General features: G+C 39.4%; 1 protein-coding gene across 1 annotated transcript in view; it reads left to right on the top strand.

Moving 5' to 3' along the window:
- Positions 1-25828, top strand: part of CRYL1 (crystallin lambda 1) — a 48588-nt gene that overhangs the window by 3061 nt on the left and 19699 nt on the right. Inside the window, exons 3-5 of the mRNA XM_027652700.1 lie at positions 7839-7965; positions 21046-21207; positions 25478-25672. Of these exons, the coding sequence (XP_027508501.1) occupies positions 7839-7965; positions 21046-21207; positions 25478-25672 (484 nt within the window). The remainder of the gene's footprint in view (positions 1-7838; positions 7966-21045; positions 21208-25477; positions 25673-25828) is intronic.

A 25828-nucleotide genomic window follows, 5' to 3' on the forward strand; every position in this document is an offset into this window, starting at 1 on the left:
GGTTACCACTTTCACCAAAGATACAACTACTAATCAGTTGTAGTTGAAGCTGGGAAGCATCTTTAGAGGGATAGCAAATTTGAGGGTGTGAACATGAGATCACTGGTTCAGGCCAACAGTCCTTCAGCCCTTTTCTCTTGCCCTGTGGCACTGTGGCTAAAGCCCCATGCTTTTCATATTACAAGAGCTACAAGTTCAAGTCTTACCTGTCTGCACCCTGCCCCCAACCTTCAGTGCCCAGAAGTTGTAACTCTTTAGTTAATGTATTCAGTAGCTCTTAACTAGATTTCTTCTAAGTATTTCTCTAACTGTCCCTTGAACCCATTTAAATCCTTCCATGGCCTCCTTGCCCAAGGACTTTGTGTTCTGCAGGTTTACTGCTTGCTGCATGAAGAGCTACTCCCTTTTGTTTGTTTTGAACCTGACACCTCAGTTGCTTTGATTGACCCCTAGTTCTTATGTTAGAAGGGACGGTGTCTGGTTGGTCGTATGCACCCTCTTCTTGCTGGTCCTCAAAATACAGCTTTTATATGCATGTGAGAGAGGGAGAGAGAGCATTTATCGAGTTGTTCTGTGCACAGCCTTGTGTTGCTTTATCGGCATTTAATGCTAAAGTTCAGATTGCTTCACAATCAGCATCAACCTAAATGCATCAACTCTCCCTTCTGATGCATTGTAGTGATGTGTCAGCTGATATGGGGTGTAAGGTACACCTAGAAAAGGGTTGTGGTGTTTTGCATCCTCATTTCTTTCTCTAACAAGGCTTAAAGCTAACAGAAATGACTTCAGGAACCCCTTGTAGGTCAGTTCAGTTGTTGGAATTCAAAAGCAAAGCAGTATGTGATATCTAGTGAGATTTGCTAAAAAAGGCTTGATAACAAAAGAAGAGGAAAATCTATCTCTTACTGGTTTTTTTTCTTTCCAGGTAGATGTTAGTCAGACCAAACATCTCTGTTGCATCCCTAGATGACAGACACTTTTGGTTTTTTTCACAACTGCTGTCATAGTAATAGCCATGATAAGATTCTGGATTATTGTGGAGGTGGCAGTTTTACTAAACTATGTTACTAAACTGTGTTACTATACTGTGTTACTAAACTATTTTACTAAACTATGTTTACTAAACTTTATGTTACTAAAGACAGCATTTGCCCCTAATTTTTTCTTTTTCTAATAACAAAATCATGGAATGAGGATTTTAGCCTTCCAAGGTTTTCAGCTTGAAAAAGTAAAGCATAAAATGTCATGCATATTACAATAGAGTACAATTTGAGTGGGTCTGTACTGTCCTGTGCCTACATGTGCTGTAGTATAAGAGTTGACAGAATCAAAAATGGGTAAGGTTGTAAGGGAACACTGGAAGTCATATAGCCCAACCTCCCTGCTCAAGCAAGGTTCCCTAGAGCATGTTACATCCAGACAGCTTTTGAATATCTCCAGGGAAGGAGATGCTGCAACCTGTCTGGACAACCTGTTCCAGTGCTTAGTCACCCTGACAGCGAAGAAATGCTCCCTCATGTTCAAGTGGAACTTTTTGTATTCCAGTTTCTGCCCATTGCCTCTCATCGTATTGCTTGGCACCACTGAGAAGAGCCTGGCTCCATCCTCATGGCACCCTCCTTTCAGATGCTTATAGACATTGTTTAGGTCCCCTCTGTTGTTTCTTCTTGAGGCTGAACAGGCCCAACTCCTTCAGCATTTCCCTGTAAGAGACATGCTCCACTCCTTTAATCACCTTTGTCACCCTCCGCTGGACCTCCTCCAGGAGCTCTGTGTCTCTCTGGTACTGAGGAGCCTGGGCACTCTGCTGGCTCATGGATGGCTTGTTGTCCACCATGACCCCCAGGTCCTTTTCCACAGATATGCTTTCCATCAGGTCAGCCCCCAGCCTGTCACTGGTGCATGGGGGTATTCCTCCCCAGACGCAGGATCCTGCATTTACCTTTGTTGAACTTCCGCTCTGCCCATTTCTCTAGCCTGCTGAGGTTCTTCTGAAGGGCAGCACAGCACTCTGGGGTATTGGCCACTATTCCCAGCTTTGTGTCATCAGTGAACTCTGTGGAGGCATCTACCCCTTCATCTAAGTCATTGATAAGTTCAAGGCAAGTTCAACTGAGCTCAAGGCAGGTTTTGCCTTTTATGTAAGGTGTTCTTAACTCAATTTATAATTAACTTGTGTATCTTGGCTGTTGTAACATTCTAGTTAAAAAAACGGGTCTCAGGACAACATAGTTTTTGTGTTAAGAATGCAAGCTATGCAGTTTCTTCAACCACTATTTTAATGATTGCATCTATCAGAATATGGTCAAACTTGAACTTCTTTGCACTGATTTCATAGCACACAACCTGCAGCAAATCACACTGAGTGCTACCTCCATGAGAGCTGGAGCTTCAGTAGTTAATGAGGGCTCACAGGAGAACAGCAGCTCCCATTGGAGCTGTCTGACAAAGCTAGCTGGTGACTACTTCTCTGGATTTGCTGTGATTTACTTTCCTTTTTCCCTCCAAATAGCTAATACTTTTGGGGAAGTTTTTAGGCTTAGAGGCTTTTGTGGTTTATTTTGTTTTAATATTACAATGTATTTAGCAGGAAGGTTTCCAAGCATGAACTTGTCAGTTCTGATGCCAAGATGCCAAAAAGGTTGGATGCCCTAACTCATTAGATGATAACAAGTGAATTTACTTAGGTCACTAGGTTTGGAGACAGCATTAGGGTTGATATTCAGAGAGCAAGAAGTGACTTGTAATGAGTTGCAAACTCTGATCAGGCTCTCCAGTATTCACAACACTGTGTTTACTGTGGAAAAACACAGCAACCTTAATTGCTTTTCCTGTTACCAAGTCTTTACTCTCGTTGCAGCACCCAGTTTGTGAAGTGCCAGTGTAGACATCCTGGGAGTGCTGTGGCTGGAAAACAGTTTGTGTGTGTGATAGCTTGAGGACATCTCAGAACTTTGATTGGTTTTATGCATCAACCCACTCTTATGGTGCATCCCAGCTCCTCTGTAGTCCTTTGCTTTGTGCCTCTTCAAAACTGTGTCAAAGGCAGATGTGCATCTGTCCCTCTTTAGTATACTGCTGTTGCTACAGGTGAAGTGCATTTGACAGCTCTGGATCTCTCTTGTCTGGACATAAACATACATACAGAGAGGGTAATCAGCCACTGGAATGGGCTGCCCAGGGAAGTGGTGGATTCTCTGTCCCTGGAGGTTTTTAAGATGAGGCTGGATGTGGCATTTAGTGCCATGGTCTAGCAACTGTGGTGGTAGTGGATCAAGGGTTGGACTTGATGATCTCAGAGGTCCTTTCCAACCCGTCTGATTCTGTGATTCTATGATTCTATGATTTTATACTTTAGTGATTCAGCTTGTACTGCTGTTTCAAGAAGACTTCATGTGTGATGACTTTTCCGTGGTGATGTGTTGTGTGTTTGCCTTTGGGAAAAGCAGGAAGAGGAAAGTGGTTGCTAATGCTTTCAGATAGCCAATTGCAACAGAGTGAAGTCTTGTGCTGTGTGCTGAGGACGTGGCTGCAATGACCTCAGTCTCTGGTCATCCGAGGGACGAGCCCTTGAATAAAAAGCCATCCACTAGAGGTCAGTGGTGTACCGTTGTATGTACAAACTGGTCTGGTTTCTGCCTTAATATATAAGTATCAGGGAACACTCTCTTCGTTTTCCCACACTTTTGTGGCAATCTAATAGCCTAGAGGAATACAAAGATGGTTTAGCATTTAGAAGACTTAAAATTCATTTGTGAAACAAAACAACCAAAATGCCAATAAGTATATTGTCAAAAGGTGCCAAAGAACAGCATTTCCTGGGAAGGAAAGCCAAAATTAAAGTAAAGCACATATTCCCGATAACTATACTAATTTAAATAAATAGCTAACATGAAGATTGGTGATATTAAGAGGGAGATTTTTGTTGAGGAATAAACAAAAATCCAGCCTTAAGTTGCAAAAGATAAAGATGGTGATTTTGCTGATCAGTTAAGAAATGTCATCAGTGCACAGTGTAGTGTGTAATGGCTTATGACAGAAGGAGAAATGACAGGATGGTTATCACTGGCAGAGAAGGAAAGATATGGAACAGGAGACAGGTGTTACAAACTTCTGTGAGAGCTTGAGGAAGAAAAATAAAAGCTTGGTCTCTTAGTCTATACCTCTAGCTTTTTTGAATCAAGGGTTACCAATCATGTACTGTTACTGTGGAGAACCAGGGAGGATGAGACAAATGTTGTGTTGCATAGATGCTGAATAATAACTTGACCCCCTTCTTCAAAGAAGGAAGTAATTCTGTTGTGGTCTCTTCAACCTTAAGTTTATTTGGTTGGGTTTTCTTGGGTTTTGGTGTGGGGTTTTTTTTAAGCAATATATATATCCTGTGAACAAGAGTATGCTGGATTTGGGCAAGAGCAACTGGAAAATGGTCTTCTGACAAATGAATAGTTAAGACTTGAGTTATTGGCTCCTTATCTTGCCTCACAAGGTGTGAGGTAGCCTTGTGAGGAGTTTGGATACTCTAGCTTAGGTGCACCATTTCTTTACAGATGAAGCACTGGCACCTTTAGTGTGCTAGAAACCTTAAGTGTTGGGTGAAGTTTCTGCCTAGCAAGCTGTGGTGTATATATCCTGTGACCTTGGGAAATGGAGCTGAATATTCCTGCTTCCTATTCCTTGCCATGCAGATTGCTTAAGAGGTAGAAGTCTGTGCTTTTCAGCCATTCATTTGCTGTGTCAGTAAGAAACTAAATGGGGAATTCCTCCAGACACTTGATGGATTTCCTACTGATTTCTGTGGCTTTGCCTAGGGAGGTGTGTGTGCTTGAGCACATTTTATTAATATTCTTTTTCTACCTTGAAGTGCTCTTAAACAAAATTTATGAAAAGGAATTTCTGACTACTTTAGCTTTGGGTAGGAAAGGTCTAGGTTTTTGAGTCTATACCCGTATTTGAGAAAAGAGGCAGAAAGATATTTATGGAACTCTTCATCACTTTTAGATGGCATAAATTGGTGAAAATAATTTTAGTACCAAGTTTAAGGGACTTCAGGGAAGCAAACAGGACAGACCTGAGCAGTGTCTAAAAAGCATATGATTCTTGGCTTGGTTTTCCAGGTAAGAATTAATTGATCCTTTTCAAAGCTCTTGTCCAATCTAAACGAAATGCAATGTCTAATGGTTTACTGAGGTGTGCTCTGCCTAAAAGAGTAAAAATTCATTGTCCATGATCATCCACGACAAAAATAAAGAGGAAGTATTAGAACTTGCAGTACGGAAATGATTAGTTGGAGTTAATTGCTGAAGAGATTCATTGAAGAGGAGAAAGTTACTGCTGGTGCAAGTTAGCACTGTGTGTGTGCATGCGTGTGGATATTTGATGGTGGTGGTTTTGTTCTTTCCAATCTGGAATATAGGTGTATATTCTGGTTTGTAAGGTGTACTTCAACAGAACGTTAAACAGAGCCTCTGTTGACATCTTACCTGCTTCCAAGTTATTTGAAATGCTTTGATTTTAATGTACAAAGTCCATAGTGATCTGAAGGTATGTGATTTTTGGTGGGGCTGCTCCCAGGATAACATATTGCTGCAAAGCTATTTTGTTTGCTGGGAAACAAATGTTCTCTTTTCTGATACTTGGTGTGGGAGAACGGATATCAGAATAACTTGCAGAGCTGTGGGTGTTTATAACCTCTTAATAAAGCCATGATAAAACTAGTAGAGCCTATATTTGCTCCATTTTCTTGGATACAGCACAACGACATGGATGCTGAAGTAAAATTCTGATTCTTTGGAGTTTATTGGTAGATACAGTGAGCCAGTTCAAGCTAAAGATCTGAGGGCTCAGTGAATCTTGGCTGAGGTGTGACTTGCTTCTATATAGTTAAGTAGGAACTGGATTGCCTTTAAATAAATCCCAGCAAACTTTCATCCTTGACTTCAGAATACTATGGTCTAAATTCTCATTCTGAACTATATTCTCTTGGGGTGGAAAATAGGTACTTCCAACGTAAGACAAGATGGATTGCCTACTTGGATGTCTGAAAAAGATCAGACAAATGCACCTGAAACAGTCGTTCCTTCTCTGAAAGAGACCTGAAGATGATTGTCTCAGGTGTGCATTTTGTCAGAGTAGGTGAGATGAATTGCACTCGTTTTGTTTAGGACAGTCTGGAGGTGGAAGCTTAATATTTTCATTTGATCTATGTCAACAATACTTGTTGAGAGGAAAGATTTCTAAATAAAAGGATGGTTTGACAAAGTGTGAGTGCATTATTACACATTGCTCAGCAGGTGGTCTGAAAGGTGTAGAGAGAAAAAGAGGCAGTGTGATCTAAGTCCCTTCTCAGTTCACTTAAATGCTGCTTGAAAAGTGTAGACAACACCTCCCAGAGCTTCATAAAGCAACTGAGATCTGAGATCCAGTTAGGATCACTGTCTGTGTGTTTAGGATTGCTGGTGGCTGCAATGGTGTCATGGGCGGGGAAGGAGGGGGGAGGTGAGGAAGGTCTGCCCCAGGGTGTAAGTGAAGGAGCTGTACTTGAGAAGTAGCCTGGGGCTGATGTTTTCCTGACCCTGGGACTGGGTGCCTGTCCTGCTTCGTAAGAACAGTGTCTGTCTCTGGCTGCTGTAGATTGTGACAAACATGTATCTCCTCTGAGGTCTCTAGGTACAAAAGTAAATTCAGTGTTACTGTCTGGACACTTGGAGGGAACTGGGCAGGTGTATTAAGGTCTGAGGTGTGACTGGGAGTGGAAATTGTCTGGGCCGAAATAACTAAGTTCTGGCCATTTAATGTGTTCTGTCCTGTAAAGCTCCTAATGAAGACTGTCATGTGTTCTTCAGTGCCATAGTCACTTAAGAAACACACAATGGATCACTGGTTATTTCTATATTCAGTTATGATTTGTGTAGTACAAAAATACACTTTTTCTATACAGTTTTTTTAATCATTACAGCTTTTCTACCCTCTAACCGAGTGGCAAGGGCAGTTTATTTATCGTGTAAAAAGGCATCCAAAAAGAAGCCAATGCTTCAAAACTAGGTTGGTAGGGAGAATAAAGGGTTTTTTTTCCCTGCTGCTATTCATTAGTTCAATTTTCTCCTGTATTCAGGATGAGCAGTTTTTGCTGAATAATAACCAAAGGCTCAGAGGAATTCTGGCTTGAGGTAACTGAACAGATTTAAGCATGATAATGACTACAGCAAAGACCTTTAGGTTGATTGCAATCAGACAGTTTAATCCCAATTAGTTTCTGTGGAAATTTTTCCTCTAAGTGACTTATAATGGTTTTGAAAAATGGCTGGCTTGCTCTGGATGTTTGAGGGCTTCAGACTGTAGAGACTTTTACTGAGAAGGTAAAAGCAGTGTGTGTAAAAGTGAAGGTAAAAGCCCTAGTAGTGGTGTGTACTCAAACATTCATTTCAAGCTTCAGCCACTCAATTTAAGAAGTACTTGAATTTTTTGACATTTTCTCTGTTAGTTACATATTAAAAAAACCCCTTGTAGTGATACAGCTTTTTAGGAAGGACTCCTGGCTGCATGGAATGTATTTATTTATTTCTATACAGTTAAAGAGCTGTTCCTACAAAGAGGCAATCCTGCATCTAGGAGTAGATCTTAGAGCTGCCTCTACTTGAAGAGAAGGAAAAGAAAACCTTATAAAAGGGGGAGCAAAGAGAAGCCACTGAAATTAACCTTTATATTTTTGAGTATGAATATATGCAGTGGCATTGCAAATAGCATAGTACTACTGGTTTGTTAAGAAGCTTTCTAAAAAATTAATGTTGGCTTAACAATTATAAAGTATTTAAATGTGTCTATGTTGTTTCTGTCAGCAAACAAATGAAAGAGATGGAGAAGTTGGGATGCCTGAAAGGATCTTCTAGTGCGGAACAGCAGTTTGCTCTCATTAGCGTTTGTACAGACCTGAAGGCAGCAGTAGAGGGTGCTACTTTCATTCAGGTAAGCAAAAATTTGCCAACTTCTAGCAAGCAGTTCAGAAAGATGATCAAAAGCTGTGCTATGTTCTTTCTAACCTTGTATCCTGACATGGGAGATCATGCCTCTTTGCAGGATTTCCTACTCAAGACTCCTTGCAAGTTTCTTCTGAGTTATGTTGGGAGAGGCTGGCAACTAAGCTGAGAGGGAATTGCTGCCCTCCATGTGTAAAAGACACTGTACCTGTTAGAAAGATGAATGTAAGGTGCAGTTGGGCAGGAGATTCTTGGGAGAGAAATTATCTCTTAGGGATCACCACACATTCTAGAGCTGAAACTAAAACATGTTTCTTCCTGTCCTGGTACCTAGTGAAGGCAGGGAATATGACTATGTCTGTGCTACCTTCTATTCTGACTGTGAAGGGAGTGCTGTAGCTAAACACAGGTATCTCAGAGTGTTAGAGTATTAAAAACAGAGTACATATATAAGTTTGAAATGTGTGCTGCTAAGTAAAATTGGAATGGGAAACAGACTGAAGTACTAGACCTGATAGTTTGTGGCTGCTTACCTGTTAATATGCTCACTGGATTAGGCATAGTTTTGGTGATAAGTGAATCTGAGACCATTTCTGAGATAAAGTATGGATGAGTTTTCATTAGGATTGGCGTCTTCTACCCTGCGTGGTCCCCCAGTATAGTTCCAGTGTTGTACCATTAGCTGTCCCTACGTGTATATGTGCTGCACTCAAGAGTTTACAAATTACACTCTCTCAGTAAATCACATCGTCTGTTTAGCTCCAGCACAACCCTAATATCAAATCAAACTGAAAGGGGATAGACTTCCAGACCTTCTCTTCCTCACAATTTAATGAGGTGGAGGAGAGAGAAGGGGAGACAGGGCAAAGCTTCACATGGAAGTCAAGATGTGAATGTACTCCAGATTTTTACAGTAGTATACTGTTTTGTGTTCACTTCCTTTTCTCTGTATCATGAAACTATATACTGTTACCCCAGTATCTTACTCTTTCATCACTAATGAGCTCAGAACTTGTCAGTTCGTACTGTTATATTCACGTATGTATTGCCTATTTCTACTGAGTTTAATCTGCAAATTTATTGTTTCACTTCTGTAAAGTCCTTCTGCAAATGTTTGTGGTTGTAATAATGATGGCCAACCTAAATTTTATGAGCTAACTTTCAAGTCATTTATGAATGGATGTAACAAAGGGCACAGATATCTGTGAAACAGCACTGCCCAGCATATTCCAGTGAGTAAGAACTGACTGTTCTTCCTATCTTCTGCTTACTCTCTCTGTACAAGTTACTGTCCATTAAAGGATCTTTTGTCTCACGTGTGACCAGTTAACTTCATTGAAAGCTTTTAGTATTTTTTGTTGTAATACTTCTGGGTGTTCACACAAACAGCATCCGCTACATGATACCTGTGCTTGTTGCTTCCTTCAGAAAATTCTACTAGGTCTGTGAGTTGGGACTTCCCTCCATATTGTTGCTCTTTTCTTCTCTAATATTTCTTCTCTTTGATTCTGCTTCTAATTTATGTTATACTCATTTGGTGCTACCTTTTTCTCTTAACTTGCTTGATAAAGACATAAGGCTTACAGGCCTACTGGTGAGATCTTTCCTGAAGTTCCCTTGGAATTTGCATCATGATTACCACTCTTCTCTTTGGTACCAAAATACTGTACATTCAGTTTTGTTTCAAGTGAGTGGTTGTATATCATTGTTACTGTGTTGGGGATTTCAACAATATCAAAACATGCCTCAGTACCTTAGTTCTGGTTCCACCCTCCTCTGTTCTATACCTTCAAATTCTTTCCATTTCAGAGAGACTCTGGGAGTCTGCAATAGTTAAGGCTTCAGTTTTCTACAAGGATTAGAAGGCAAAACAGAACAGTTGCAAAGAAATCACTGTTCTGTGTGTATTTTCCAGATGATCCTTCTGTGCTGTCATCTTTTGGTCCTATGTATTCCTCTCTGTGCATTTTGAAGAAAGAAGAGAAAACTTTTTTTTAAGTTAATTTATCTGTAAATTGTAAAGGGGTGCCTTATTTTCACAAATTAACAATCCTATGTGGCCATGTCCATTTGAATACCACATCAACTTTGGGAAGGCTGCCTTTCTGGTTTCCAGTGCTCTTGTAGTTCTTCTCATTTTCTTTTGCTCTTTCAAGCATTACTTACTATCTGGTTTATCTGTATGGCGTCTTTACTTTCTCTGTATGCTACCTGTACAGATCTGATACTTCTTAATGCTAATTTTGCATCTCTTTAGCATCCTCACTTCTTTTTACCATCTTCTTTTGAAGCTGAACACAGCTGTGGTGGAGTTCTTGGATCTTATTGCTCCAACAGAAATGTTTAGTCCAATGCCATTGGTCCTGTTAGAGAGGGTCTTTGGCAGTCGTATTTTTGAACATACCACTTCAGATTAAATCAAGAGCAGTATCCTTTCCCACCACCATCAGTTGATCTATGAAATGGGCATCAAACAAATGTTGCAAAATCAAAGTAATTTTGAGTTGGAGAGAACCAGTGGAAGTCATCTGGCCCAACCCGCTCACATCATCTTGCTCAGGATTTGTGCAGTTGAGTTTTGGATAAACACTTCTGGTCTCTTTGGGTAACTTGCTACAATGTTAATTACCCTCATTGTGCAACTTCTTTCCCAATATTGAATTGGAATTTTTCTTCTTGCAACTTCAGTCTCTTGCCTCTTGTCCTACCACACGGACCTCAGAGAGTCTGTGTGTTCCCTTCAGGTAGTTGAAGACAGCAGTGCTGTGTTGATAGTCTCTGAACAGCAACATTGTACCTCGAGCTGTTCAGTACTATTTTATGTTCCCTTAGCCCTCTTGATGTCTCTTAACATATAGTTGTTATGTATATAAATAAAAATAAACTAAATTGCTGCAGTATGCCTATGGATAACAAATCGTACATGTGCAACATGGTTGGCACTATTTATGTCAGCTCATCAAACCATAGCATTAAATTTTAGTTTGATTCAAAGTGTTAACTAATACACAGTGGAAGTGGGCAGGCAACTTATTTGAACTAGTCTTTAATATTCTCTTGAAAGGAGGGTGGTGGAATAGAATGAAAGAATCTTAATCCTAGGCTCACGGCCTTATTTCAGCAACAAGCAGACTACTTTCTGGCTGAACCATATTAAACTCCAGAAACATTGCCTAGCACAGCTTTTAACCTGGAAGGATAAAATGTATTAATAGTAACTTATGAATGCAAGTGTTCTGACTTTGGTTACTTAAAAAATAAAATATTGGTTGCATTATGTTAGTTGACTATAGAAGACTAAATTTTCTTACTTAATGGTATAACTTACTGATTAACTTGTTAGAAGACTTCCATGAGAACTACATTTCTTTACCCTGGATTTCAGATGGTTAAATCTTAACTTCTTTTCAGATTTTGGCCTTTGTAGAGTAAGTCTACTTCAAGCTTTAAAAATTTTCTTGGATGTTTGCACTCCATGAATAAAGTCTTCAGACAGTTGCCTTCTTTGTAATTTTCATGGGACATAACACAGATGGGATGATGAAGTAAAAAGTGGAACTTCTTAAATTCTATTAGTGAAGATATAAAAGTGAAAAAGGTGCAAGAAATTATTAGAAGGACTGAGTAAGAAGAAAATTTGTAACTGTAATGTCATGAACCTTTAAAAACAAAGTGTGCCTCAATGTGTATTTTTATATATTCCCTCTCCTGACATTTTCATGAAGTAACTTGTCTTGAGTAGTGTGCTTTGCATCAACTTCAGAATGAAGTTAGTCCATATTTTACTCTCAACCTGAGTATTCACACAGTTTCAGAACTTTTCTGTGCTACTTAAAGTGCATGACGTGCAGTATTTAGGTGAATGTACACTGCAGGCTCTTGTACCACTAGAAGCTTTAATTCTGAAATAAGTTTTCCATCAGCTGAAAACACCATGAGACAAATAAATGGATATGTTTGTACTGTAATGTCCCTGGCACGGGACTATCATGGGTGAGGTAAATGTTCCTTAATATTGTTCTCTTAGCTTTCCTGCATAAATATGTGATGACTTTTGCCTTTTATTCTTGTGTGACTACTGGGTACTGAACATCTTACTATGTCTTTCTATATTAAAACCACCTTTAAGTGCATGTGTGTCTATTTTCTAAATAATATAAACTGAATAGAAGTCAGTGTATGATCTCTTGCTGCAGCAGTAGTAAAACAAAAGCACAAAACCAGCTAAATGGAACAGTTTACTAACTGAATAATAAAGTTTACTGGCTCTCAGAGGAAGATAAGGTGACTAACTATTGGTGAGATCTTACTCTTGACATCTGAGCTGCTGTGTATTCTGGTGAGTTGTGAGGATTGGTTGGGCTAGTTGAAGATGGACATAGGAGGTGGCTGAGATGTGTGCTCTAAACCCATCAGTTGTGCTGTGGCATGGGACCGAGCAGACTGGCCAAGGGGATTAAATTAAACTTTTAACTTATACCTTGTGTTCTGGAGGTATTTATCCTTTTTGCTTTTAAAAGAACTCTGCCTAAAAGCCTTTGAACAGTATCTTTATCTCCTGCCCCCCCCCCTTTAAAAGGAGAGGGGTGCGTGTGTGTGGGATGGTGGGGGGGGGGTTGTATCCCATTACACCTGCAGACTCTCTTGAGCTGGTCATAACAGCACTAATATAGATCTTCAACCTGGTATCTCTTAGGTACTGGAGGCTCCTTCGTCTCTCCCAGTTAGACATATTTAGAAAAACAGTGTTAACAGCTTTCAAAAAGCCTAGTGGTGCCTCAGAATGCAAAACCACCATTGACTTTGGAGCTTTGACAATAGGTGTCTCATGTCTCTGGTCAAAAAAATTAGTTTTTCACTGTCTGGTACCAATTTCTACCCCTAGCTTTTGTTTTGCTTTCCTAATGGCTTTTCAAGAACCCCTTTACTTCTGGGAATAAGGAATTAGCTCTAGGCAGTGGGTGAAGATGTCTTCAGCTGCCCTGAGTTCGTAGGCTTGAAGACCATACCAGTTTGGAAGCTGTGTTAGTGTTTCTACCTCTGTAGAAACAAAACTGCTGGAAGGCAGAGGGTGCAAGCATTGCAGTAACATGGCTTCTTCTGGATTGAGCCTTGGACAGACAAACATGGGTCTGTTTACTTTCAGCTGGGTAAATATAACCTTAGGCCTGACTTTACCCTACTTATCTTAAACGCTGGCCTGAGGCACCAGAAGTTGTGTTTTGGCTTCTGAGGGAACAGGTTTTAAGCATGTGACGTGACTTGCTGTCTCTGTAGATGTTTTGAGAAAACTCTTCCCCATTTTAGGGTTTGAAATGATCTGATCTCAAGAACTTGCTGTAAAACATCAAGTCAGTGTTTGAATTGAGCTGAAGGATGTTTAGCTAAAGAGCTTGCCAGTGTCACTGCAGTGGTGCTGCTGCTGAATGGACTTATGTCCTTCCAAACTTTCTAACATTCATTCCCCATCTATTCTCTGCATGTAGCAGCTGGTGTTGTCTGCCATTGCAGTCTTGAATATGGGTTTGGTCACCATTTCAGGAGGTTGTCATTGCCAAAACTGTCATCCTGCCTAACAATTAATCTTACTCTTCAGGTTCTCTTCTAGTGCTCCCTGGTCTCTTTTCTGGGGCTGTATTGTGTTTCCATTACCTTTCTTAGATCACTTTCCCTGTTTTTCAGGGTGGATGGGATCAGGGTAGAAGAAAACAGAGAAGATCTAGTTCTTTGAGATGTGGGGAGGAGATGTCAGTCAACAAAGAGCATTAAGATCTCAAAAAGGTTGAGGGAGCAGAAAGGATCTTCATCTGTCTGTCTGTCTTTTAAAAGTTTTGTAGGACATGAGAACATCATGGAAAATGGTGGATCTCTTCATGCCATGATACTAACACGAGGTGAAGCAAAATGTCTTCATTTGTTGTATTTGTTTTAAACAAACAAACAAACAAAAACAGGCAAAAAACCACTCACTTCCCCCCAAACCCTCCCAAATCTGTGAGTTTGATTTTAGAAAATATAGTTCTGAAAACTAGTACTTCCTCAAATCCTGTTTTTTGTTTTCTGATAAAGGTTGAACAGACACTTGTAATTCAGTCATTTATTCTGAACAGTATATAATGGCAGTAACTTGATATTTTTATTGCTCATATTCTTTAACAGAGTATGTTTCTGAACTGCAGGAAAGTACAAAATGTTTCTATCCAAATGCTGGATTTCACCTCACCTAAATGTTGTTTACTTGTGCAGTATCATGTGGTAGACAGTCTTTCATGTCACTCAAGAGGTAGTGATTTAAGAAGCATCAGATTTCACACTGGTATGAGCTCATATATTCAAGACAAATAAGAAGTTATCACTTCAGATCTAAAGTGATTTATAGCCCTAATTTTTTTTTAATTAGATTAGCCTGAAATTGCTGGTGCTTTAACTAGTGCCTTTACAACTGCTCCATAATAAGCTTACTCATCTACTGTTCTTTTAGTTGCTGGGTTTGAATTCTGTTGAAGCTTTCCTGAATATGAACTTAACTCTGTTCTAAAAGCCAGGCACTTGTAGATTTGCTGTAAGACATTTTTATAATTACATTTTGAATGGAAATTTAAAGAAGTTTAAATGCTATAAATAAGAGTTAAACTTGAATGGGGTCTGTGTGTCCCCACCAGCCCCCAGCGCTCTGTTCCTCAGCAGAACAGTGTATGAGAAAACCCTTTATCAGAAGATTCACCTTTACCTTTGCTGCCATAGTGGCTACTGAGTTACACAAAATCAAGCTGGAAGGGACTGTAGAAGTTACTTAGGCCAACCCTGGGCCAAAGTCAGGCAGGATCAGTCATACCTAGACAACTGCGTGTCAAAAATGTGTTAACCTGTTCTTAAAATCCTCTTGTGGTGTAATTCCTTCTCCTCCCATGTTAAGCATTTTACTTCAGTGCATACATAACCCACAGAAGATCTGTAACTGAAGCCCCAGGATGTGAAGCCCGCATACCTTTATTTTATTGATATTTTTTATAATTGTGTTACATGGTGATAATGTGGTCCCATCATTCTTAATAAACGACCAGTCTGCTTTTCAGTTAAAGGTGCTGCTCTCCTTATCATACTTTCTTACCTTTGGTTTACAGGACAGAAGAGATTAGTAAGATAGTTCAGTTTCAGAGTAAAAGTCTTGGTTGCCAAGGCTGTGTGGCTTGTTTTGGGCTAACCAGAGTTGGTTTACATCTAAGGAGTCTTTTGTTGCCTAAGATACTTTTGTTAATGATCTGGTATTTGGACATGTGCTTGAAACCATCTTGGAGGAAGTTGTGTATCCACTTAAGTGGAATGAGTATCTTTAAAGGAGGAAAGGGGCAGACAGCCTGATGAGCTTCTGTTCTCTTGTGTGCATTCCACTGGATTTGGTTTCTGCATCACCTCCAAGGGTTTCAGAGTTTTTGTGGTCGTTCATTTTGGTTTGGTTTTCTTTCTTCTTCTTCCTCATTTTAACTGATCAAAATGCTGACACTGCAGTGAAAGGTGTGTGGTAGCCTGGGGACTTCCTTCAATAACAGCTGTGTGTATGTGTCTCATCCCAAACCCATGCAGTGGTGAACAAGAGTGTGTGTGTCTCCTGGCCAGCTGCTGTCCCTGCTTTTAACCTGAGATGAGGTTAACAACAATTTATAAAAGGAGACTAAAATAAATATGTTTTCCCATCACCATCTTTGCAGTTTGAAATAACGAATTTTTATTTGTCACCTTGTCTTAATTAATGTTTTGGTATACTGTTAGATCCACATAGTATCCATCTTTAAAGTGGTTCAGTTTAAAACTATTTTTGAGGGGAGCATGACGGAAAATTCCAAAATACTTGAAGTCAAATATTTGCATTTGAAATGTGTAATGATTTACCAAACCTATTCAATGTATGAAAAAATTAGATATTTGAGCTAAGTTGTAATGTTTAACAATAATATCAGAAGAAAAATTAATATTCTGATTTAATAATTTATTCTGATATTAAAAATATGGTTTTATATGTCTGCTTGTTTCAGTAGCTGAATTCCAAAACTCTGCAGTCAAAATGTCACATTTTTTGATTGCAGGTGGTGTAGTTCCCCAGGTTTGTGTATGTGACTTGTTTGCTGAGTAGAGTTCACTTCAGTGTCTGACATGGAAAACAAAAGCTCCAGTTTCCTTAATAGAAGGTGCATGGAATGGAAATACACACCTAAACTCTGCAGGAGCAGACATGTCAGTACAAAAGCCTAAATAGAAATAATAATAATAATAATTAGGACTTAAATAGTAGTGAGCACTTTAAACACTATTCAGCTTAAAATATAATTTGACTTTGATGTGAATTGAATAAAGTGGTGGTAATGACAGAAACACAGCAGTCTGTATGCAAGAGGGAGCAAATAAATGCAATCTTGTAACCTCAACTTTGCCAGTGATATTGGGGGAAACAGAACTGGTTGTAAAATTGCAGGGTTTAGTTTGCAGAGAGCTTATTGTAGCATATGTACTTCTTCCAACTAGGCTTTTACAAGAATGTTGTTATTATTATTGTTATTGTTATTGTTATTATTCAGATGTGTTAAAATTCTTTGGAATAGTTGTATTTGACTGTACAGTTGCTATCTATAGATAGTAATAGTGATTTGAAACCTGTATTTCATTTATTTAAATTTGTAGGTCTCCTCTTCAGGTATTTTTAATGTCTATCTTAAATTCAGGTTGTCTCTATAAACAGGTCTCAGGTTTTTGTAGGTTTATGTTAATCAGGCTTTGTTTTAGAAATATAAATTCTGAAGTGATTCATTCAATTGAAAATAAAACAGTTATGCCTGTCTTTTCTGAAGTTCTTTTCTAGTGGATTATAACTATAGAAGATAATGGAAGTATTTGTAGAAATGTATTTGGCACCACAACTTTCAGAAAAGCTGCTTTTCTGAGATGCAGAACTCTTTGTCTCTTAATCCTGTGAAGATCTTTATATTCCTACAAAAAGCTGGATATTATGTGGTTCCTGTTGCAGGAGTGCTGACAGTCTGTGTCGAGCTTGTGAGATAGTTCGGTGCTTTGAAAACTGCTGCTACATCCTCATTCTATGAGAAGAGAGAATTGCTGTCACTTGACTCTGGGAACTGATCTACAGAAGTGCCTCGAAATTGTCAGCTAAATCACAGCACTGAAAAGCTGAGGCTGCTTAAAAAGCTGTAAGTTATATGTGTATAAGTAGACGATCAGAGCAGGGCTTCTGGCACATTTGGAGATCCTCACTTAGCTGCAGAAGGTGAAGAGCATCCTATTGCAATCAGACTGATTATGACTTTTAAGCAGTTTACCTACTACTTGAAACCCTATTGAATTTATTGGGAAGAGGGAAGTCGCAGAACTCTTGAAAATAATTTTCTACCTCAGTTATGATTAGAGGAAGGCTACAGAATGCTCTTGCATGGCAGTGAAGTGCAGCTTTTGGGGCTTAGGTGGTGCAAGGTGAAGATAGGAGGGGAGCAGCTGCCTAGGGTGTTTGTTCCATGCTGAGATCTAGCATGGACAGAGCTCTGCCCTGATTAGATTGAGGGAGTCGCTTGAGCACTTATGGGTCAGGATTAACAGGACCACCACCAAGATATTGTGGTAGATCAGGAAGAAAAGGCCTTCTTCAGAGAACTGGAAGAAGTCTCACATTCACAGACCCATGTTTTCATGGTGGGGCATCAACCACATCAATATCTGTTGGTGCGACAGCACAGGAGAGCACAAAGAATTCGGGAGGATTCTGGAATGCATTCATGTAACTTCCCAACACAGGTGATTGAGGAACAGAAGAGAGGATATGTTGTGCTGGTCTCATACTTACAAACAATGAAGAGCTGGTTGGAGATGTGAAGGTCAGGGGGAAGTCTTGCCTATAGAGACCATGAGATGGTGAAGTTGAGGATCCTGAGAGGAGAAGCAAGACAAAAACTGGGATCACAGCTCTTGACTTCAGGGTAGACAACTTTGGCCTATTCAGGCCAAGATCTGCTTGGAAGAATCCCATGGTATGGGATACACTCCTGAAATGAAGAGGAGTCTAGGAGAGCTCAAGATAGATCAATCTTCACTTGTGGGAATTTATATTATCATAAATCTTCTTATTAAGATTGCCAGGGAAGAAATGCTTTCTTGATTATATTTTGAATTTGCAGCAGCCAGAATCTAGTAAGGAGGTAGGAACTCATCATTGTGCAACTGTGGCTCAGACTTCTTTATTCAGCAATTCCTTATGCAGGTGACTACCATCAGACTCCATACTCACTATTGAGAGGGCCCCAAGTGCTCCCTGTGACAAGATCTCCAGATGATCTAACAGAAAGTGACTTGCTTGTTGCTGAGTGGTTGCTAATGTTTGACCTTCTGCATGCTAGTTTAAATATTTGACTTTCATCTTATATTGCCATGTTTGTGTAGACAATACCACTTATTTTAGGACCATACCTCTGTATTGCAGTGCTTTGCTTGAGGCCATCCTTTGCTTCTTTTGCCTCCCAGTACTAATTAATCGCTTGGCAGCGATTCTTATTGCTAGTGTAAGGAAAAGGTATTTTGCAAGATAGTGTTTTGGGTAGTGTTTTCCCAGAAAGTACAGGTGAGTTGCTACCTTGGCACATTTGAGAATGGATGGGAAGAACCCGAGTAGATGCCAGCATTTAAATATAGATAAATGAAGTTGTGCACTTAGATGAGTGTGGGTGCATGTGGAGCACAGATGGTGGATAGCATGGTGAGAAAGGCTTATACAAAAACACAGAGACACTGGATTTAAAGAGATAAAATTCCCTAGCTTTCCATGTACAAGCATTCCAGGGTTTGTGTCATATGAGTGCAACTTTTTAATTAGGTGCAACTAGACCTCAATCACCTTTGTCAGGGTATTATTGTTTAGCTAGGGGAGTGAGTCTAATATGTGTTGATCTTTGTGTAGCTCTTTAAGAGTTCATATACTGGTCAAGTAGCTGCTATGTGTTCTCTGAATTCTCTGTATTTGAATAGTGTAATGCCTGTTACCTTTAACCTTTAGGCCTTTAATTCAGTACAACTCTTCCATGAAGTGGGTTTTAAAAATTAGCAATTGTCATGTTTTGATTAGGCTGTTAAGAGATGTCTAATAAAGTTTAAATTGGAAGTCAGATTAGTAGCAGCCTTGTTTAAGTGATCAGGCCTTAGAATAAAGGTTCACTGCAAACAAGAAGTATGATCTTCCCTAAGAAAAGGGCACAGAAATATACAGTGTCACTTGAAATGTGTAGAGGTGCTTGTAACCTTTTTGCACTGATTGTTTGAGAGAGACTGTGGCAGCTTTAAAACTGTATCTTACCTGCTCTCTGTTTGATCTTTTCTTTCTCAGGGTAAACAGAGTAGCTTCAGACCTCTCCAGGCTCCATAACTGACATCAAGTGAGGTTCCTGTTTAATGGATTGTTTAGAGTTTAATTTTCCCCCTGTTCTTTAGGGAATTGGTGTCTCTGAGAAAATAATTGCATGCTTGAGAACAGAAACTTTATTGCAGTGGTCCAACAACCTGAAAACAATTGTGACACTATACAAGAAACTTCAAGCAAATGGCCCATTCAGAAACCTTACGTAACCATGGCAGGTTTGAGTTTCCAGCAGATTTGAGTTTGCCTTTTTGATTATCATCTGATGTGAGAGCAGGCTTAGAGTTTCAAGTTCACAAACCTATTCAGAGCAGCTCTTTTATTAGCTTGAACAGTATCTGCAGAGTTCTTGTCATCTTTGGCTTTGCTAAAAGAAACTATTTAAACCTAACCAACAAGCAGGGATTCTGGAACTATGAGCAGAGTATCATTTTGTTTTGATAAGGCCATCTAATACTTTGGGCTCTATCTGAAGTTCTTAAATGACCCTGTTTATCTCTTCTGCATCATGGAACCTTTAGTACTGTTCCATGAAACGTATTTTTTAAGACTTCAAATTACTTTTAACCCATTCACTCAATTAAAAACTCTGGCTCTGGGCATTTCTGCCACTGAGGCTGTGAAGCTGAAGATATTAAATGTAAATTTTGGATTATGTAAAATATGTGGCCTTTTTCCCTACCACCCATGTGCATTTCAGCATAACAGGAAAGACAGAATGAAGTACTGACAGGTGGGAGAAGGTTAGAGCTGAAAAGAGCAGGTATTTTCTGTGTTTTAAGGGGAAAGCTGAGGTTTTGCAACTTTGGGATCCATTTTGGATTTTTTTTAAACCCTTCCAAAAACCCCAGAAAACAAGCTGGCTTTGTTCTTCTGTTTTCCTCTTGCAGACAGAAGTATTTTCTGTTGATTGTGGGATCCACTGTAGTTACTCTCCCATGTCCTTGCTGCTCTCAGATTAGTGGACTTCTGCATTTGCTCCTTCAGGCAGCTCCTGGAAATAATTTTGGAAATCTAGTTACTGTAGATTGTGGCTCTTGGCTCATACATGTGAAATTTCACACAATACTGTAGAGCTGAACATGCTTGGTAGCTTTGGGAGAAGTTTTGATAGCATGCATTCTACTTCAGAAATCTTTCTCACATTAAAACGCTTAAGTATCTCCATTCATGTCAGCTCTGAGAATTGTTTCAGTGCAGGTTCCAGAGCTGTACCTTGGCATCTCCTGCCGTAGTTCTGTAGATTGTAAGTTTGTCTTCTTTTGAGATACACCTCTTAATTTCTATCTTGTCTGAGAGAGAACACTGACTACTGTCATGTGAGATTCTCTTTAAAAATAAGAAGGAGGCCTGGTCTTATTCTTCTGTAGTGTGTTATCTCTGTATGTGAGTAAATGTCTACACTTCAGATAAAGTAGAATCATTTGTTTTGTGTTATATCTCCTGTGGTGTGTGGTGGTCCATCTTCTGCTGTAGAGAAACTCGTGGGCTTTCCCTTTCTTTATCAGTGGGAAGGTATTTTTGTGTTATGGCTTACTGGTATACCTAGATGGTTTGTGCTGAGTTCCTAGGTGTCAAGGTGGGATCAGTAGCATCTGGATTATATGGATACATACTACTGAACTAGATGATTTCTAATATTCATGTTTACTTTCATTCCAGGAATGCACTCCAGAGAACCTGGAACTGAAAAAGAAGATTTTTGGTCAGTTGGATCTTATTGTGGGCGACAATGTTATCTTGAGCAGCTCGACCTCTTGTCTCTTACCCAGCAAATTGTTTGCTGGTCTTAAACATGTTAAACAGTGTATTGTATCACATCCTGTAAGTATGATGGCATGTTTTTTGTTTTTGTATAAGCTACATCCCAAACTCCTTTCTGCAGACTGAAAGATACAGAAGAGTATTTGGAGTGTTTGTGTGCAGGGACCCAACTTTTCAAAAAAGGTGTAGTTTGTTCATTCTGTGAGCAGCAGCAATCTACTAAATTGAGAGAATATATGCACGTTTTCTACTGTTGGCTCAATATGTCCTGTGTAAGCTCTTGTGCTCGTACTGTTGTGTGTTTCTCAGACTACTGGCTTTCAAAATGTTGGAATTCTGTGTTTTGAATACAAATCTCTAACATTGCCTACTTTCTTCTTGTGCCGTGGTTAGTCTTTTGTGGTATCCTTTTTCAGCTGCTTTTGAGTAACAGTAAGAATCCAAACACTGAGCTGCATGTGCTTGTCAGGTGATGATGAAAGATGGAAATGTTTGACCCTGGTTTCTTCAGATTTCTGGTGCAGAACCAGTATACCTGAAAGAGGAATGAAGGAATGATGAAAGGGAATAAATTTGGACTTGGAGCTGAATTTGCATGCTTCACAACCAACTGGGACAGGGCAGTGATGCAGAAATGGCATGACTAGAGGTTGCAGCAGAACCTCAAAATTGCGAAGGGTACTTGTGAGCCTCTGTAGAGATCTATGTAAAACTTGCAGACAGCAGTTTATCACATCTCAACATGGAAGAGCATTTTATCTTGATCACTGGGATTCTTACTGCTTTTGTTTTCTACTACTCAATAAGCTAATGAATTTGTTAGCCCAATGTTAATCTGGTTTTTGACCGATCAGTTAAGAGGCCTGTGGTTGTGAAGGTGTACAGTATCTGGAGAAAGGTACTACTCTAGTTTCTGCAATTTGGTAACTGCATGATGTCTCTCCAGGACATCCCTGAGTGTATAAAATAAATGTCAGTTCCCTGGGCATGCTCAAGAACACAAAAATACAGCACTACTTTACTGTAGTGTCTGTACAGCTACCTGTAGCCTAATACTGTAGTGTCAAAGCATTTGATCAGTCCCTTTCTGACACCCCTCCATCACCATCCTTGTAACTTGGGGTGACAAAGGGAACAAAAGGATTGGTTTGTTTCTATATAAATAGGTTTTGATCCCTTTTAGTTAAAAAACAAAGTGAAACTTCAAAGTATGTATCTGTGCCTAGATTTAGCCTTTCTCCAGTTTGAAATTCAGTAGTTCCTTATGTCATATTTCCAGGGCTATAACTTTCTGTAGTGCAAGAGAAGAAACAGCGTTTCTTCTAGACTTCTGTATTAAGTAACTATATAATTTTATTTTTTTTTTTAACCAGTTCCTGGCCACCTGACTGTTTGTCAGTCTTTGATTTTATTGTGCTCTGTCTTACTGTTTTCCCAAGTTGGTCTGTACAGTTGACTTTGTTTAGTCTGAACTGCAGTCTTTATAGGAGCTGCTCCTGAAACCAGGTTTTATCAGATCTGGAAAAGTAGCTAGTCTCTGCGTAAGCATTTCCTAGGTTGCTGTCATAAGGATATATGTATTTTTTCAAAGCAAACTCTCTGGAGTGCCTTAAAATGTCTTAATTGTTCTGAAATGGCTTTGCAGTGCAACTGAGACTATTTTCTCAGTAATCTCAGCTGTACTGAGTGTCCTGGAGAACCTGTAAGCCAGGGGCCTTTCTGCATCTGTTTTATCAGGAAATATACTTGCTTTGTAGTAGTCAATGGCTTTTGGTGGGGTTTTTTGGTTGGTTTTGGGTGTTTTTACCATTACTAAGATCTCAAACACAACACTAGGACTTGGTGGGTGCAGGAAGGAAGCAGCTCTGGAAGACACTGAAAACAAGTGTAGAATTTGAAAATTAATTAAAAGCTAAAGTTGTAGAGCCTCTGACACAGGTGAGGATGTTGAGGTGAAATAAAATGAAGTGCCCTAAGCGCAGAAGCATCTCATCCCTTTGCTTAACATGGTTCAGGAATTTAAACAAAAAGAAATTAAATCCCGTAGCACACCTGTGTGATAGAAATGCACAGGATTCTTACAATACAATACAAAACAGGTACAGCTTTTCTCTGAGAGCAGTTTCAGTAGCGGTCTGCTGCAGAGTTGTTGTCTCATGTACTATATATGCCTGCTAGGTCACATGACGGAAATATGGAGCTAGAGGAGACTATGCCATTGAGTCAAGTCCCCTGTTGTACAGGAAACTCTTTAATCAAGTCATCCTGAAAATATATTAAACCCTGTTAGTTTTTCTTTTAACTCCACTAGTCCTGTTAGAAGTTGTTTATGTCTTCTAACTTTTGTTCCAGTCTTATTAACAGTCCATTAAAATTAATTTTTATGTATGTTGGTAGCTTTTGTGTAGCTTAATTCTTTTTGGTGTTTTCTTTGTTATATCCTTTCTTAGCTTTCATTTTCGTAGACTAAGGTAACCTTCTGCTTCCTGAAATGCTTCTTATTTTTAGAAATCTTCCCCTGTTCCTTATTTCGTGTATGTTCTACCACTTTTAGTTTTTACCAACATCTATTATCTCACTCCTGAAAAATTGTCTTCCTGAGTCTCCTCAATGTGCTCGTGAACACACCCATATACTCCCCATGCCAAATTCATGAAATGGAATATTTCAATAAGATCATTGTCAACACTAGTCTTGGAAGAAATTTTTAATAGCTCCAGTCTCCCTCAATAATTAACTTGTCCTCTTTCTGATTGGAACTTGTGATATACTTGTGGGTTAGAAAAGCCTTCAGAGAATGTCATGGTGCTTGTAGTGTTTTGGGTCTTGCTCAGTTGCCTGACACCACACCTGTGATGGTATCCATCCCACTGTTCTTGGCATCAGTGGTGGCACTGCCAAAGAGACTGATGTGAGAGAGGCTATGTGAGACACAAGGCACTTTAAAGGGAATGAAGTGTGTTACATCAGTAGTTAGAGCAGATGTAACATACATCAGATTATGCATTGGTCAGACCATACAGTAAAGGGAACCATGTAAATACTGAGAAGAATCACAGAACCACAGAATATTCTGAGTTGGAAGGGACCCACAAGGATCATTCAAGTCCAGCTCCTAGCCCTGCAGAGGACCATCCTCAAGAGTCACACCACGTGCCTGAGAGCACTGTCGAAATGCTTCTTGAAGCCTGTCAGACTTGGTGCTGTGACCACTTCCCTGGGGAGCCTGTTCCAGTGTCCAACCACCCTCTGGGTGAAGAACCTTTTTCTAATATCCAACCTAAACCTCCCCGACACAACTTCAGGCCCTTGGATCCTGTCACTGGTCACCAGAAAGAACATGCAGAAAGGAAAGACTGTTTGCATGTTGCTGGGACTAAACCCCATACTTGCATTTACATGAGCATAGTAAAGAGTGGTTGACAATAAGGGAGCATGATGAAAGAATCAGTGCTTAATTACCATCCTTTAAATGCTAATGTTATTCCTAGTAGTCATTTATGATATGCTAACTTCTTCTATTGCCTGGAAACCAGATGGAAAACTGAGCTTAACACCTTAGGAGTAGGGCTGAAGAACTGCTACTTTGGAAAGAACTGCAAGGCAGTGTTTCTCTCTGTAACACTGTGGCCTAAAGTGCTTTTAGCTGTTTCCAGAATCTTCTTAACGATTTTTTGGCTTTTACTTCAAAAATACATTACATAAAGCTCTTGATTTGATGAGAAATTACATTTGGGAAGAGTCAGGGAAAGGTAATTTTTTTTTTTTTTTTTTAAGTACAGTGTTTGAAGGTAACCTGTTCAGCAACATTTTCAAAGTATGTTTTATGTGGCATCTGTTACTGTGTTTAGCATACATTTACAGACTTGGGCCAGTAGCAGCTTATCTATTAAGTGTTGCATCTTACAGGTGGTGTTTAGCAATACTTTTATTATAAAGCTTCTGAATATCTAAAAGGAAATGCCTTAATTTGGAAAGACAAGTGGTGACCATATGACTTAAAACAACAAGCAGCCTGAATATTGAGAAAGCATCAGTTACTCAAGTCAATATAAAGTCTTATAGTACTGTTTGAGTGCTGTCATCTTTAGTGTAGCTCCATGAACTTTGCTGGGATTAAACAGAGTTCAAGTTAGTGCGAGATTAATTACTTTTTTTTAATTTGAATTAATGCACCAGCTTTTATTGGATTGGTGAAGTCTTTCAGGATCAGAATATCAGGCTTACTGTGTTCACTGGAAAATATTCAAGCTAGTAGCACCTCTAAAGATGCTTTATATTACCGTGTTCCATTAATGGTTGACATTCTTCTTTTGTGTTTCTTCTTGAGGTAAATCCACCTTACTTTGTGCCGTTGGTTGAAATTGTTCCTCATCCAGAAACAGATCCTTCTACTACAGAGAGAACATATGCCCTAATGAAGAAGATTGGTCAATCTCCTGTCAAACTAAACAGAGAAATTGAGGGGTTTGTTCTGAATCGACTACAGTATGCAGTGATAAGTGAAGCCTGGAGACTTGTGGGTGTATGTATATATTTTTTTTGGTATCTACACACACACTTGGTCAGTTTTGTAGATGTGACAAGTGAGATGTATATTTAAACTTCCTATAAATCTGTGTCATCTTTGTTAAACTGTCCCTTGTGAACATGAAATATATATTTAACATGTAGATTAAAA

This window comes from Corapipo altera, unplaced genomic scaffold, assembly GCF_003945725.1.
Source record: "Corapipo altera isolate COAL_440 unplaced genomic scaffold, ASM394572v1 0, whole genome shotgun sequence".
Lineage (NCBI taxonomy): Eukaryota > Metazoa > Chordata > Aves > Passeriformes > Pipridae > Corapipo > Corapipo altera.